The 17,434-nt window shown below is 43.7% G+C and overlaps 1 protein-coding gene across 3 annotated transcripts in view; it reads left to right on the forward strand.

Annotated features, from left to right (window-relative positions):
- The first annotated feature begins 200 nt into the window (after window positions 1-200).
- Window positions 201-17,434, forward strand: part of FBN1 (fibrillin 1) — a 147,647-nt gene continuing 130,413 nt past the window's right edge. For 2 of the 3 annotated variants that reach the window (XM_048956653.1, XM_048956656.1), the window contains exons 1-4: window positions 201-271; window positions 653-933; window positions 13,948-14,030; window positions 14,931-15,029. In XM_048956653.1, coding sequence (XP_048812610.1) covers window positions 761-933; window positions 13,948-14,030; window positions 14,931-15,029 — 355 coding nt within the window. In that variant the 5' untranslated portion in view covers window positions 201-271; window positions 653-760. Of the gene's footprint in view, window positions 272-652; window positions 934-6,019; window positions 6,204-13,947; window positions 14,031-14,930; window positions 15,030-17,434 lie in introns of those variants that run through there. The other variant, XM_048956654.1, reaches the window with a different exon arrangement.

Raw genomic sequence — 17,434 nt, forward strand, 5'->3', positions numbered from 1 at the left:
TGCCGCCGGCGCACAGCACGGCCGCCTCCAAGCCCCGGAGCCCCTGGGGTGGCGGTTCGGGGGTGGGGGGACATTTTTATTCACCTCTCTCTCGCGAGAAAGCGGTGCGCGGGCGATACTTGAAGAGGAGGGGGGAGAGAGAGGAGGGGAAAAAGGAGGAGGAGGGAGGGAGGGAGGGGGCAGCTGGAGCCGCAGCTGGAGTAGCGGTGGGTGCAGCGGCCGCAGCTGGAACAGCAGCGGGAACGGCAGCCGGCGGCGGCGGCTCGAGCGGGTGCGCGCCCCTCGCAGCGGGCTCTCTCGGGGCGGGCGGGCTGGGCGCGGGGCTCCGTGACCGCGGGGCTCCCTGTCCTAGCCGGGCACCGCGCTCCCGGCTCGCCGCGGTGCCCGGCGGGCGCTTCCACCCCGGAGCGGCTTCGAGAGCGACGGCGGCGGCCGCGGGCGGTCCGCGGCGAGTGCGGGAGCCCCGAGACCGCCGTCCGTCGAGGGAGGGCGGAGGGAGCGCGGCCGCGAGCGGCCCCTCGCCATCCCGCGCGTCCGCCGCCTCCCGCGGGCGGGCAGCGCCGGGCTGGCCGGGGGCCGGCGGGGGCGGGGGGCTCGGGGCGGCCGTGCCCGCTCCCCCCCTGACGTCCCTTCGTCCCTTTTCTCCACGCAGCTCACTTCGGGGGAGCTCGGCGGAGGCGGCGCGGCGGGAACCGGCGGACTTCGGCGGCGGAGAGGAGGAGGCGGCGGCCGCTCGGAGCCCGGGGGCTCGGGGGACGCGATGTGGCGGGGGCGGCTGCTGGGGATCGCCCTGGGAGTTGCCGTGCTGTGGGCGTCCCAGGCGGGCGCCGCCGCCGCCGCCGGGCACTCCGAGGGGACGAGCGCCAAGGAGCTGCGGGCCAGCCGGGCCAAGAGGAGAGGGCAGGGCGGCGGCGGGCACGACGCGCTCAAAGGGTAGGTGCGGGGTGTTCCCGTGAGGGGATGGGGCTGCCGGGGGCCCCCGGGCTGCGGGGCGGCTCGGGCGGGGGGCGTCGGGCACCGTCCGCGGCATCCCCGGGGAGCGGAGCCTTTCCGCCTTGCAGGCTGCGCGTCGTCCCGGGCCGGAGAGCCGCCGCAGAGCGGGGCCGCTGAGGCGGCCGCCGGGAGGGGCGCGGGCGGCACGCTGCGGGCTCGCGCATTCCTCCCGCGTCCCCCGTCCCTCTTTGCAAAGGAGCGGAGCCGCGCGGAGGTCCGCGTGCTCGTCCCCTTAGCTGTCGGCCCCCACCGCCGCCTTCAGGCTTCTGCCTGCGCGTCGCCCCGTTGCTCGGCGGGCTCCGCTTATCTGCCGCTATTCGTGACCTGAGGAGAGGCGGAGCGGGGACGGCTCGCGGCGGAGCTGTCTGGTGCCTGCTCCGAGGGAGCCTGCGTTCGTTAGAGCCTGAGAGCACCGTGAGGCACTGTGGTGCGCGCCTGGCGCGGCGCTCTCAGGACGAGCAAAGCTGCGTCAGGCAGAATACTTTCTGATTCCTAACGGAGCACCTTTCTGATGCGAAAATAATCGTTCGGTTAGCTGAAAGGTATCGCGTGTGCGTGCAGCTGATAACTGAATTTGCTGTGAGGTTGAAAGCCTCGCAGCAGTGGAAGGGAAAATAAAAGAGAGGTTTGGTTCCTCGAGTGCTCTGATGGAGCTCCTCAGCCCGCAGCCAGATGGCTCCTGGTCAGGCAGGGGGCAGATGTGACACAGAGGGTACAGAGGTAGCTGTGCCATGGTAAGGATGCAAAGGATTTTCTCAGTTTTCTTGGCTTCCCCAGAAGGAGTTGTTAGAACTTTATTTTTTTAGAGGCCTTGATGAGAATGCCTTAATTTCTTGCGAATCTCCTGATCCTTGTGTTGTAATTTTATTTATATGCAGTTTTGAAATCTTGGCTTTTTTTTCCTACCGGGAAGGGTTGATGCTTCGGTGTTTCTTCCACAGCAACGTGTGCAAGCTGTAGGCGTTGCTTTTCAGGGATCTGTGGTAGGGTTGGGCTCATTTCATTTCCTCATACCTTGTCACCAGAGGAGCAGCTGGACAAAGCAGATCTTCTCTTTGATAAAGGATGTTCTTGAAGTTAAGGGCTATTATAGCAAAGTTTTTCAGGCTAACTGCAAGTAATAAAAATTTGTAAGGAAATACGTTTACCAGAAAGAACCTTTTTTTTCCAAGGTGTTTTAGTAAACTTCCTCATTTTAGAACTCTGAGTCAATATCAGACTGACAAACACCATTTTCTGACCTCTGGGACAAAGTATGCCACGCAACTCATGGGCACTGCCCAGATGGCCTTAGTGGGAGATGGAGGCACATAGCAGAGGATATGTGTCTTTGTTGAATTGCTGTGCTGTTCAGACAGTGATAAAGATATATAATAAAACAGATGGTATTTCACTGTTAATTATTTTGGGAAGCTAAAATGGGTTAGGGTGAGCATTCAGTCTTATGGCTCCTGTGTTTGCTGAAGCCTCCACTTACTGTGTACTTTGCAACAGTTCTTCATTTTAATGTGAGTTACACATCAGCTTGGCAATCCACAATGCTAGCGATAACAGTGTATCAAATTCAGGTATTCTGCATCTTGGAATAATACAGTTCTGAGCGAGTGCCCTTGGGAGGGCAGATTCTTAGGTAGCGTAATTTTGAGATCTGAGATACAGGAATGACAAAGCAAGCTGTTAGTTTGGTTGATAGGCCTTTTTTGTAACCCTCATTTGAGGCTGAGAGTGCCCAGGCTGCTTGGAGGAGGTGGAAATCCTCTGTTAACACACAGTCCTCTATCTTTGTGGGGAGAATCCCACATGACATGGCCCATTTGGAAAGGGCAAGCATTTCCTTAGGTGTGGCAGCGTGCTGTACGGAATGAATAAAGAGAATTGTCATTTTAACAGACAAGGTTGGAGCTAATTCTTTGGAAATCCAGATGGAAAACATATTTTGAATGGACAGGAACTGCATATACATTAGACAGGGAGAATTCATTATTGAATGGACTAGAACACTAAAACTACAATTTTGCAAGGAGGCTTTTTAACGTGTTCATCAGCACAAATACATTTGGGAATCTGAGAGTTGTAATACAAGTCATAACAGCTGCTGGGAAACTGTATTTGATGTTATTGTAGATGACTAAGACTTTCTTTTCTTGTTTTTTTTTGTTTTTTTTTTTCTTGAAGTGAACTCTTGCTCTCATGCTAAGAGCACGAGGATACATTCTTAGATAAATCCTTAAAGTTTAGACATCGTAGGTGTTTGATTGTAATGACTACTGGAAGTGTCTTAGCATTAAAAAAAACATTTAAAAAAAATGGGGGAGGTCTCTGTGAATATTGGATCTTTTTTGCAACAGCGAAGAAGCCTGAGGTCTGCTGGTTTGTTTCTAGGAATTTATCATCATCTTTTACTGCAGGCTGTTGATTGCAGATGTTTGCTGTCTTTCCTGTGACCTTTGTCTTATGGTTGATGCCAGCGCGTTCTCCAATCACATACTGCGGTTCTATAAGTATGTTTTAGCTGTAATAATTATAAATGCAGTGGGAAAGCTTGCTGACTTAAAGCTTGCTGCTCATGTAGTTAGAATTGATCTGGCTGTGAGGACATCAGCAAGGAAGTCTTTGTAATGCCGTGCGTTTGCACGTGGTACCTGTTGCCTCTGAGTGATCGCAGAGCAATCAGAATAAAGATGGTAATTATCTCAGCACATGACGAAATTCATCATCTTCATATTCCCCCTTTACAGAAACTTAGCTGGAATCTGTCGTGGTTCAGCAAGTTAAAATAATAAGCATCTTATCGAGACACTTTCATCTTCAGATCCCTAAGGCTTTAGCACAAAGGCATCGAGCCTTTATCCTTCTACTTATTAAGAATTGAAATGTATAGCACTGATTTTTGAATAAAAACTACAAAACTGGGCCGTGAATGGGGAGGTCTTCCTAAACAGTGTGTACTTGAAGAAAATCATTTATATGACTCAACCATTGGAATAGAAAGTCAAAGATAAATTACAGGCAGTTTGATTGGTACTTGGCAGAATACAGGAAGTACTGTGCTTCAAGATCCGAGCATTAATTAAGATTTCCCATTTGCTGATGATGCCAGACAAGGACCTCAAGTTCAGTGAGGATCAATCAGTTCTTAGTAAGTTTTTAAATAACGTTTTTCAGCCTCTCATCAGTATAATGGCCAAAGAAAGCAATTATTTGCCTAACAAGTAACTCAGCAGAAATTTTGAAAGAACTAAAACTTCTTCAAGATACCTGAATTGTGGCATGCATGTAGTTCAGATGCTTCTTAAATACATTTGTGCAGGAGTGGTTTAATTTCATGGTCATTACTAAGGGGAAATGATAGTGAATATTGCAGAACGTAATAGTTAGCTCCACTGCAATTCATAAACTCACAGATTAAAGCTATTCAACAGGCAGTTGGTCTTCTTGGAGCAATCTTTATTGGTTGTACTCTAACAAGGAAATTCACAGGTTTTCTGATAGGCTTCCTTGAGTAAACTCAGTTGGATTTGACCCTTTTTGTGCATCACCACTCAGAAATAAAACAGATCTTATAAACCTATAACATAATTCCAGTATTCAAGTATATAATTAAGGCTTCTGGTTTTCCTTTTAAACCAATATTTACCACTAAAAGCTTGCTGAAGAAAAGCAGACTTTCCGTACCGGTAAATATTGGTTTATACTGAAAAACCTCAAACATTTTTCGTACCACTTTTGGCCTGCACACCTCTGGCTGCTGGTGCCACGCTTTGCCAGCGTCCCTCTGTGAGCAGGAGGGAGGCCGGGATTCTACTTTTGCTGTTATTCTTATAGTATTATTCTGTACATAAATGGCAATCTAATAAGGAGAGAAATGAGTTCGTTGGTGTTGGCATTGCGTCCTGTCTGCCTGGTCACTTGCTCCCAGGATGTGGTTTGGTGTTGGTGTGACTTTCCCGGGGGGGCAGGATGCAGGGCACTGGCTGTTATCAGAGCTTGCTGAAGGGCTCATGCTGAGAGGGATAACATATTATTTTCCATTTTAATCGTGATAGATGTCCTCCTCACTACCACGAGGTGGTTTAGTTATGTTTTTGAATATACTAGTTAAGCACTGTATGTAAATTTTAAATGCATTTAATGAGAGCTATCTGACAGTAGTGTGCCCTGTGTTTCTTTATCCAGAGCCAGGAGCAGTGCAGGAGCTCCCATGATGGCATTCGTCTTGTAGCTCCACGTTGTTCTTGAGCCTGAAGGCAGACATTAAAAAGTAAATAAATCTCCAGGCCTACGTAATGCTAGTGCTCTCCACTGAGATTTCCAAATCCTGTCATTTGGACACCATCTCTTTAAAATGGCCTTAATCCAGTCTATAATCTATGGTTTATGGGGTTGGACTCCCAGGCCTGTATGGATTATAGCTCAGAATTAGGACGCAATGCATTTTGGGCATGCCCATGAAAAGCCATCCTATGGTGTAAACTTTTGGTGAGTACTGTCCCAGGTTGCCTTTCACAAGTGACACACATGCATCTGTTACCAGCCTCTCAGCCTGTCTTCCCCCGTGAGCTTTTCTCATATCGTACTGCAGCTGGACTGAAGTAGTTTTGATCTGTTCTGTGTCTGTTATTTGAAATCTGAATCAGATCCCCTCCCTCCCAAGTACATCAGAAAAATACTTCTGAATTATTTGGTGTTTATTTTCCATTGACGATAATAAGTCACAACAAGAGCAAACAGAAGAAAAGGGCTATGATAAGCAGTGCAGCAATCTTCTTGACATACTCTGTGAAACATGGTTATGTTGGAAATATTGTAGTATTGGCTCAGGGGCCAAGACAACATGTTGATGATCAGGAGTTGTATGTAGTTCCTTTCCTTTCTTCCCTTCTTTCACTTACTTAATTTATGTATTAGTTACTTTGCCCCAGGTTGCTCTTGTATCAGGTTGGCCTGCTGCCCTCACCCAGGTGCTGCTAAATGGATCTCAGCTGGCCTGCCATCACTTCGTGCTTAGTCTCCAGGTGTAGAATTTCATTTTGGGTTTGCCACTTTGTGTCCACTGTAGGAAGGAATATTATTGTTCTCCATCCAGGATGTGTCCTTTGAAAGCTGTGGCTATGAATAGCTGGCTGGCAAGTTAGAATGAGAGTTGTGCTACGTTTCTTGCTCCAAAAATAAGAGATGTGGATTACGCTGTTTCTTTCCACGTTTACCAGGTAATCATTTTCTTCCTTGGATACATGATGGGTCTCATCTTGTGCAGGGTTGTCTGCCCAGACCCTTTCTGCTCTCAGTTTGTGGAAGTTTTGTTGAACTTTTCTCAAGTGGCAGATGGTGTTAGCTCTGCAGGATGTGTAAAAGATTGAGGGGAAGAACAGCACCTGTGGAGGGGGCATCTGGAATGTAGAGAATTATCTATGGTTACAGTGCAGGTTTGCAGGGAGAATTGTTTACAGGGGACTGAAGAAGCCAAATCATGGTTCTGAAAATATATTCCTCAATAAAGGGCTAGTTTAAGATTTGCAAAAGTAAACTTCTCCTTTGTTGACAGCCAGTACAACTTCATTTTGTGTTCAGAGGTCATCCAGTCTGATCTAGATATGCTTGCTGTATTACCTGACTGAGCTGCTCTACGTGACAGCATTTGGGACTGCAGTGGGCTTGAGGCTACTGACTTTGAAGCATGGGGCTGCCCTCAAGTCTTTGGAACCAATGGGAGAATTGCTGGGCCAAGGTTTGGCAGGAATGGGCTGGCTGTCTAATACATTTACAGTGACTCTTATTGAATGAAATAGCAGCTTCTGTTTTCCTAATGCCTATTTTCCTTTCCTGCAATGTGTCGTTCAGCTGTGCTGCTCACTTCAAACAGCCTTGTTTGTCATCATTTATCTTCCATCCTGCAAATGTGAATGCTTTCTGTATAAACTTCAGTGCAAGTTTTGACAAGGGCCACTTTAAACACATACATGGATTTAGCAGCCTGGATATTAGAACAGTAGTATATGAACTATTTAGCTGCAGGGATCACCAGAACTTCCTCTTGATGTAAGCACATTGGCCAGTCAGAAGCCATCTCTCCTTAAACAAGACTTCAGGAGTTAGGGATATTTGAATGTATACATATGGAAGTAGTCAGAAATTAATCATGAGCTTTTTCTCTCGCAGTAGGATCACCTTCCATCTTGTTAGTCTTCATTTCCATCCTGAATCCTAAAGACAAAGAAGACATCGATGCATCTATGTCACTTTGGTCTTACTCCCCAGACTCAGTAAATATTTTTGTAAAATGGAACAATTGTGGCCTGGAGTGTTTCTGATTATCCATTGCACTCCGCTGGAAAATATATTCTAGCTCTTCAGTCTTGTATTGTGGATGTCTCTTTTGATTGTTTTCTCCTCAATTCTGATTTTCCCACTTCAGTTTAATTTTTATTTTATTTTATTTTATTTTAGAATTTCAGACCTACAGAAACGCCTCATTTATGCTAAGGTTGATGTGTAGATTGATTCTTCCTGTGTCTGTATTTCTTTTTTTTATCGCAGCTCTTCAAAGTTTGAGCTTTTCTCTGGGAGGTACCCTGGAAGGCAAAATGGAGCTATTAAATTAAAACCTGTGCTTTCTGCGTTTGCGTGTCCATAGTCACTGAAGTATGAAGGAGTTCCAGCTTTTATCTGGAAGAATATTTTGAATGTTGACTTGCTGGAGAATCTTTTGTTTTCCTTTTTACTTTTCATTTTATGAAATGATTCATGACCATTAAAGCCTCAAAAATACCGAAAGAAAGCCGCAGTTCTTTTGTCTACAGGCTTAATCATTTTCATCCTCTTCTTCAAGCTTCCCTCTTTCTCGTGTTTTGCTGGAGGACATCAGAATATCCAGTGATGTTCAGCTGAGGTTTCAAAATAGAATTTGTTTCCTTTTAGGAACGCTATTTTTCTGCCTCTTTTCTCTTTCTTTGTTTTTCCCTTTCTTTGTTTTTCCCTCTGATTTTTTCCTCTTCCCTCTGTATACAAAGTAAACTACCAGTGACTGCTGGGGACAAGGTGAGCTGGAACTTGGGATCACCAGCAGGGTGTTCCCGTTGCACGATAGCTAATATACAGTTAACTGACCTTTCAAAACCACAGCATTGCTATCCCAGCTTGGAGAGAGTCAGAGGGTAGGAGACAGAGTGTGATGGAGGGAGGAGGAGGAAAGCTTCTGTCTTAGCAAGAATAAATCTTCCAGTAGCCTATGAGAGAGCATTTTAAAGTACAAGTTAGAGGAGCTGCTTAACACCCAAGGGCATTTGCTGACAAGCATTGATACAGCTGTCAGGTTTATGAGACTCTCTCTGTGAGCTCTTGGATGCCCTCCGAGGAGGGATGGCATAGCACCAGCCCATCCCAGCCTCCCACATGCCACACACAGTTCCTGTGCTGCTGGCCCATCAGTGCATGGCACGGGCTGGCAAATCCTGTGCTAGCTGGTAGCCTGGAAGATTGTTAGAGGTCCATGTGCATTGATATCAGCAGTTGCAAAGCGAGTGCTGGAAGCGGTGCGGGAGCTGCAACCTCACCTCTTCCTGCGCCCCCAAAGGAAGTGATGTCTGGAGGGCTGAGCACTGCCCTAGAGCCACAGCTACTGCTTTTTCCTGTGGGGTGCTGTGTAGGGACACCAGGGTAGAAAGACTCCGATTTCTTTGGCTCTGAATGCACTTTGTAATAATGATATTTTGTTCTAATTATTAAATATTTTATTATCGTTATAGTTATTATTCTTTTATTTTTAATGTGACTTAAGGGAGTACCTGCTGGATCCCAGCCATGCTCGTCTTGTCCAGCAGACGGTGTTTGTGGTGGCATACTTTTTTTATTTACATGCCCTGTACAGCCATGTAAATTGGGTGTCACTCTGGACCCACTGACATTCTCATGTGGAACAATGAGGGAATATGTGCCAAAAACGCGTCTGTCCTTGGCTGTGAATGGGAACAAAGCCTGGCTGTCAGGTTAGATGAGTCTGTCCGTGGAAGAGACACAGGCAGATTTTCAGAGCAAGCGCGGAAGAATTCATTTAATGTCAAATACTGCTGTGGGATTGCTGTATTTAGCTGTCACAGTGTGATGGAAGTTAGGGTTAGAAAAGTGTTCAGTCTTGCTGCAGGAAACTTGCGTGTCATTCTGAACTCTTGACTTGTACATAGGCCGGAGCCAAAGACACCCGTAGAGCTGCTCAGCATGTTATTTTTCTAGTTGAACTGAGCCAGGATTCTGGGACAGCGGTATCCTTACTGTCAGGGTGAGAAATAGTTATCGTATTAGGCTCTCTGCATGGCACAAACATCCAGGCTCACTTATTGCTTGGCAAAAATAAGTATATCAAAAGCAATCCCTTGTGTGTAAAACACGTATTTTGCTTAAAAATGTGTACTTTGTGGGATAGCAGGAACTCAGTTTCTTCTGTTTGTTCTGAGTCTAGCATTGTTTCTGAGATTTTCCTTTTACGTGATTGAAATTTGGCTCAGCCCCTGCTCAGGGCAGGTGAACTTAGGTTGGGTTGCTTCCAGCTCTGCCCAGTCCCTCTGAGCATCTCGAAGGATGGAAGTTCTTGAATCTGTGGGAAAGTTGAGTAAAGCTGCAGCACAGTCAACAGGTCGGGGCCAATCTTTGCTTTTAGCATTTGCTCTGAGGTGCTGAGGAGTTTGAGAAGGTATGTAAAGCTGTTTTACAGCAAAAGGTAGAGATACGATTATGTGTCTCTGGAAAAAAAGAGTGAAAGTTGCTCTTTTTCACGTTCCAGAGCTACTGTTTCTTAGTGTGTTGGTTAGAGTCTGACTTAAAGAGACACATTTTTAAGTGCAGAATACCATTTTTTTTCAATGCAGTTTGTCATTATTTTAACTCTCTGTGCAAGCAAGGAAGCCCCGCTCAAATTCTAGCTGGAAAGGATCAGCAAATAATTTTGTTGTCAGTTTTAGCAAGTACGGGTCCTATGCTCGCAAGAAGAAAAGTAGGCAACTGCTTCTCTAAAAATAACTGTTGGCTGACAGTACTGCTTTAAATTGCCTCTCTTCTGCCAGAAAGCTGTGTCTCTACATTATGTTAAACATAGGCCAGCTGCTGCAGCCAAGGAGTTAATCGAAATTGTTCATTAGGCCACGAGGAATCCCCGTGTGTGTGCACAGGGAGCGAAGTGGGACGTGGGAGTGAAGAGAAACCTTCCCCAGCGCCCTGGCTCAGGTCTGTCTGGAGTTCAGCCGTCCCCTGCCCACTCTGTCTGGTCTCTCCGTCTCATTTACCCCAGACCCACGCTTTGGGCTTGATTCAACCTGGGTTACACCAGTGTTGGCCGGCGCATGGCAGTGCTGCTGTCCGGCTGTCTGCCCGAAGCCTCACACGCAGCACTGCCAGAAGCTCTTCCTGCCTTGGGAGCGGCTGATAGGCGATGCTGTCTTCAGGAGAGGGGTCCTGGGCAGGGTGAACGGGGACACGCAGCAACAGGATGCCCCTGGATGGGCTGCAGGGCCCGGGGAGGGCGCAGCGATGCTGCAGGTACCTGCTCCTGTGCTGGGTGGTCCCTTCTCAGCGGGGATGGAGCTTCCCTGCGGTTATTCCTGAAGAAATCTGCTGGTTTGGTGCATGCAGATCTTGTCAGCCAAGCTTGACGTTTTCAAACATTAATTATTGGAATTTCCAGATGCATGTTTTTCTCTCTGCTATTTTTTAGTGGATGACTAATGTCTTTTGATAATTACTCAACTCACTTTGCTACTGAATTCGTACTTATGTATCATCAAAGACATAATTTCTTGTTTATTTTGGATGTCTTCGATGAAACTCTGGATATCAGTCAGTGTCTCTCAGCACTGCACCATTACATAAATCCTTAATGATTAAAAGTTTAGAAGTGACTAAAATAAAGTGAAAGTCTTTCCTCTGAATCTTCCCTTTCTTCCTGCAAGAAAAGCCTCCAGAAATTCCCCCCCCCCAAACCTTCCATGAAATTAAGAGCATGAATTATTGATCTGGGAAAGGAGGTCATTATTTTATCCAGTTTATAGTCCAAAACAAGGGGGGGGGGGGGCTGGGAAGATCAGTTGGATATTTTTTTTTTTTTAACCATTTCAGACACAGTTCACTCTTTACAAGGCTGCAGGAGCTGTTGAACCTTTGTTTTTCAGTGAGTTGTCTCCCTGGCTCCTGACACTGCTACATTGGCTGGGACCGCAAGAGCTTTCAAAAGCATGACTTGCTCTGCAGATATGGGATTGTCTGTCCCTGCCATCTTTGTCTCCATGCTGGGCTTTGTGGTGAGAGTGCTGAGTTATAGGAAATAGGTTCCTACTTAGCGAGAGGGGTGAGGTTGTGCTTTAAGAGGGCTGTGTAGGTGCATTTTTTCCTGCTTTCCCATTACAATTCAGGTTTTATTACTAAACTCGGTAGTGCTGTTTGTGAGAACAGTTTTATAAGAATATAAAATGCTTCTTTAGTATTCATAGCCTATAATATCAGCGGGAAAATGCATTCTATTAAATGCAGTAGTGCTTAACTACTTGAATTAAATACCACGATAGAGCCTTTGAAATTTGATAGATGGTGTCCGTGATTTAGCATGAGGTAAATTGTTATCCCCTTAAATGCTTTAGTTATTTACAGGCACTTACTGGCCTAGTGTCTGATCACCTCATAAATATCAATGAAAGTAACTTTCAAACTTAACTCCTTTTAAAGATTTTACAAATAGGCACAAGGAGAAAACACCTCCTCCCTCTGAAAGAAGGCTACAGTAGAGCTCAGAATTTAATACAGGTTTCTTTTATAAGCTAGACAGCAGCTTTCTGACGAAAAAGTGTTCCACTGGAAAATACACTTGTCAGACTCAGACTGTTCCATGCAAGTACAGTTTGATGACTTTTTTTCTTCTTCTTTTTTCTCTTCTGAAAGCTAAGCAAGCTGGCTCAAAGTTGGAGCTTTTGGGTGTATGGCGTAGTCTACCATGTGGACAGCGTCAAGGCTCTCAGGGTCTCTGACTTCACAATTGCTGGCACATCTAGGTTTTCCAGAGCCCCATTTTGGAAGCAGATTTTAAAAATCGGGTTTCCCCGTGACTCAAAAGTCTGCTCCTGGCTCTTAACTTGGACCAGATGGTCCCCAAAACCAACTACTTGCTGAGACTGAAATTTAACAGAGCATCTGCATATCACTTTATGATCAGCTGGTTACAGATTATTAACAACCTGGATCAGAAATGGGTGGTTTATGCCTGTAGTTGTAGCAGGTAGCAACAAATCCATTCTGTCTGTCTTAGTAAGTTCCATTATTTCTTCTGACCGGAGAAGGTGAAAAGCAATCTCACTTGTCTGCTTGCCAGTCTTACTTGGCAGATGATCATGGAGCAACATTTGGCATTGATGAACAGGGAACTCTAGGAAAGTTACATGGTTATAGCCCTGCAGGGAAGTAGCTGACATTACTAAAACTGAATACATCGGAATTATATGAATAAGAAGACTGCAGGAAGGGAAAAGGGCCCTGCAACATGCCCAGTTGTGTTGCTCACAGTCTCAGTTACCACTTTGTAATTACAGAAGATCAGTGGAAGATAATGGTAATGTTTGCATTGACTTAAATGTTTCTGAGCAAGCACTTAGTGAAAATATTAGGTGTCACCAAAGTTGGGGTAATCAGGGTACTTGAAATTGTATTAACAGTGCAAATCCCTAAATAAATACAGTAAAAAATCTTGTTATGTAGAAAATGTGCATAAATGAATGTTTGTATATACTAAGATTGTTTTTCTTAAGTTGCCTCACCATATGAGGTAACTGCTGTTTACTTACTTTGCAATACCAGAGATGAAGAATTTTGTGAAAGAGAAAGGGCAAAATCATAATGAAGAAACCTTTCCTGAAACAATAAGCACTTTAAATCTGTCTCTAATCTGTATATAACATTTTAAAATAGCAATTTCTGGGAAGGAAGTACTAGTTTATAGCTAGCTTTAGTTCCGCTAATCTATTGAGTAATTCCTCAGAATAGTTATACAGGTTGTAAAATTTTCCTTAAGATTATGAAACACAGCAAAAGGAGGCAGTTTTTTCTTTTTCAGAGGTGTGCCTTACTGGCTTTATATACACGGAGAGTTGCAATAAATAAATGCGAATTAGATTTTAAAGAAGTGATTACTGTGTGGCATAGAACAGTTTCCATTTTTCTGTTTTTACCAATGAAATCATGGTAGGGCTGGTGTCACGTCCCTTCAGCTTTCGATAGAGACTCTTCTGAGATCCTTATTTGAAAGAGCAAATATTGATGAGGGGGATAAGATGGAAAAAAAAATCATATGGATCCATCATTTGAGAAGTTCAGTAAGTTTAGTAAGTAGGTCCTTCACCTGCGTTTCACATGAACCCTGTCTGTCTACATGCACATCCTTGATTTTTTTATAGCAACTCATTTTTGTTATGCATAACTGGGCTCATTTATTTGGCTTATGTCACGATTGGCATGATTTCACTCATACATACATGCAAAGTGTTGCTCAGAGACAAAGCAGGGAACAGTAATAATGCTACAAAGTGAAGAAGTGAAAACAATACAAACTTAGAAGTTATGATGCAAAATGCTCCTTCGTGTTCACTAATAGATTTTGTATTTAAAGGGTTGTTTTGCTACAAAACCCTGTGAGGTATTTTTTTTGGATATGGCTTGATAGGAGACAATTTTGTCCTTTCTTTTCCTGTTGTTCACATGTTACTGATTTGATTTTTTATTTTATGTCATCTTTAATACATAAAAGTATGTGTCACCTAAAAAACCTAATGATCATAGGCATACGGTTCTGCTAAAAACATACCACACTTCAAGGTTTAATTACTGAAATGTATTTTGCAGTGATTTACTTTTTCCATCTTTATGATTCTACTTTTAAAACACTTTTCTGAGCAAAAATAAGAAATCGTCCTTTTTTTTTTCCAGACCAAATGTGTGTGGATCACGTTACAATGCTTACTGTTGCCCTGGATGGAAAACTTTACCTGGTGGAAACCAATGCATAGTCCGTAAGTAAATCTAGTTGTATGTTATGACTGAGGTTTATCTTTGTCCCTGTATGTCAGGGTATTTTTAATTGTATTCCAGAACTGAAATGTGTTTCTGTATGGTTTCAATAGCAGCTACACATCATTTCTTTACTGTTTTAAATATTTTAAGCTAATATACAAAGTTTTGTGGGCTACAATATAGTGATGTGATACCAGTATTTAGCAAAGGATTAATCTCATCCACATGTTCTGTTTAAGTCTGTGGTAAAGTGATCCAAGGAGTGTGTGGACTCTCAGGAGCGAGTAGCTGTGGAATATGTTAATCTATTTAAGTAAATGGAAGGAGGCAGGGCCAGCAAGTACATTTACTCTGCTTGTTTGGACCATCTCCCTGAAATGTATACGTAGGGACATCAGTGTATACATATGTTCATCATGTTGCTGTATGTGTAGTCACACATAATGGTATGTTGTACCGTAAGCAGTTCCCGAAGGCTGATAAGATCCTCTTCAGAGATACTGAGGCAGTTTGCTCTCCTGGGAATTGTTACACTGCTGTATCTGTGGTGCAGAAATAAAGGGAGCATTGTAATGCTGCATCTAAGGCATCCTTCCTCCGGGAGGGCTTTGGGAAAATGCACCGCACTTTCCCTTTTCTGAGGAAACCTGCCTATGTATTTAATGCAGTCGGTGATATGTTCCTGTCGTAAGAGACTACAATCCCAAGTGTTAGTTGTCCGTTATAGAGATGAAGATGAATGGAAGGAACCTTCTTGGAATCCGTTGTATGCAATTTAATGAGTTTACATGTGTTTTTGTCGTGGTGCTAAATACATATTTTCTATCAGGTGGTTGGGTTTTTTTAATGTGTTTTGGGGTTTTTAAAGCGAGTTTTAAAGGTATTTGTTTTATTTGTAGCAATTTGCAGACATTCCTGTGGGGATGGATTTTGCTCTAGACCAAACATGTGCACATGCCCAAATGGTCAGATAGCCCCCTCCTGTGGTTCAAAATCAAGTAAGTATTTCTTCTTTGTCTTTTATATTGCTCTTTTGAGCCCATCAGGCTGGTAAGGTGCATAAGATACTTCAGTGCTCAGCATTTAAGACAAATAGCATCTGAGTCACCAGGCATACATCAACACAGGAAAGACAGTGAGCGTAGCCTTCTGTGATGAAACTGAAGAATGACTCAGAAGCTACCTATTGAAGATGCTTTTTGTTGGCTAAGTTAGTTTTATTATAAGTTATGTTTATTTGTCAGTTTGTAATACTAAATCCCAGTCTTAGTTTGCTTTCTGGAAAATGTCATATCTCTCTTCAGCATTAGAGGTGTACAGATATGCCGTTGTAATGAGAGAGAGAGATCTCTGCTGGCAATTGGCTGAATTTATCTTGCTTTGTAATTCTGCTATCACTGTAGCCAGACACTATTCTATTGCTTACACATGTAGGCCTACTGATTTGCAGCAAATTAATCAAGTGCTATAGGACTTCCTTGTCAGACTTGGTACATATCTACTGTATCTAATGCTGCTGACCTCATTAGAGTGACACTTCTGTAGATGCTGGAGGTACAGAACAGGTCAAAGTTTTTAAATGAAACAGCTTTTCATCTGAAAAATTCAGATGCTTTGGAAACAAAAATTTTCAGAGATGACTTTTCTAGAAATGTTTGGATTTCAGTTATTCAAGGAATGTTTCCCAGACCCAGAATAAAATGGGTAAAGTGAAATTCATACAGTGAGCAAACCAGCTCAGTGGTTAATCTTGAACATCTGATTATGAAGTAGGATCATGCTTAGGATAGTCTCTCCATTCATGTATGAGATGCCAGCTTTAATCTCCACTGTACTCTCATTTGAATATGGTGTTTGTCTCTTTGAATATAGTTGGGGTAAACTTTTCCACACAAATGCCTATAACGATCTGAACAACATATTAACTGAAGTCAGTGGGGAAGTCTGTAATGTTAAGCAAAACTATAATTCTTTTCATTTTGAATATCTCCCTGATCTTAATGTGTGGCCTGCTTGCCCCTATATTCTACCTTGCTGTTTTCCTGCTTTCCTAGCTGAAGAGTTTTCCCACGTAACCGACCACTTCAGTTTGTGGCTTTAGCATCCTTTTCATGCAGTAACAGTGGAAAAACAATAACAACTGTGGAATGTAATGGAATGGCATGTACTAAAATGGTAAATATTGTTCTTCATAGTTCAACCCCTCTCTCGTGCTCCTGCAATGCCTGTTAGGAGAGGCTGGAGTGAGGAGAGTTTGGAGCTGTGGAGCTCCAGAGAGTACTGGGAGGAGGAAGAGTGCAAAATCTGCACAAGTGTCTGTGTTCATCCCTGCCTGGGTTTGCAGCTACTGTTTTACCAGGTGCATCTGCCTTGATCCTGTAAGCTAGTAAAGAAAAGCACGACCTTCTCCCAAGTCCTTTCCAGAGTACAGAAGGAGAAGTACATCCCTACATCTGTTACATGTTTTGGCACCTTTGTAAAAGACGGGAATGAGTGGGCTTTAGTATTACCTCATTTTTTCTTAGGCCACACTGAAGTACTTTATGAGTCAAGACTTAGAAGCAAAATAGAGTATGAGTAAAGTTACAGTTGTTCCTGTGTTTTTTTTCTTATAAATTGTACCATTTGTCTCCATAGTTTTAACCTTCATTGGAGTTGCATGCACAGATAAATGGTCCACAGAGCACTTTACTACTGTTGGTATTCAAGAAGCTTTTAACGCCTATACCAGTTAGCTATTTTGGTTACTTTCTCTAAGTATGTATGTTCTACCAATTTTAAGCTTTAATCAGTGCTGACATCCTCTTCTTTACACTGCTGTATGTGTCTATAAGGCTCACATTAAAATTGCTTTTCTGTAAACTGTACCAAAACATTTAGCAGTGGAGTAAAAACATATAAACATATTGTTTATATCTTCCTTAATTAGTGCAATAGTTTCAGATACTTTTTTATGTGTGTGTTTTCACATCACCTCTACTTAGTAAAGCAAACCAATCCTAAGTGGAGAAGTGTCTTGAGTAGTAGTAGAGAGAAATTACTGCTTCTGTGCACTCTTGTGTAATAACTTTTATGACCCAGCACCTCATTAGGACTTACAGAACATACAATTTCTGAAAGTCATTTGCTCTGTTGGCACTGCAGACAAAGCCCATGAATGCATATTTACACAATAGACCACAGTGGCTTAGATCTGCTATTAGGAAACAAAGGAAACATAAACATAAAAAATACCATTTGACATCAAAGGGTTACTGTCAACTCACATTGGCTACAGTTAATATTTTGTCGGTATATGCATCCATAAACCAATCTATTAATCACACTTTAACAAATGAGAAAAAATTCTACTCAAGAAATACAAGAAAATCAGAAGTGGATGATGTCCAATCAGTATGCTGGT

This window comes from Lagopus muta, chromosome 10, assembly GCF_023343835.1.
Source record: "Lagopus muta isolate bLagMut1 chromosome 10, bLagMut1 primary, whole genome shotgun sequence".
NCBI lineage: Eukaryota > Metazoa > Chordata > Aves > Galliformes > Phasianidae > Lagopus > Lagopus muta.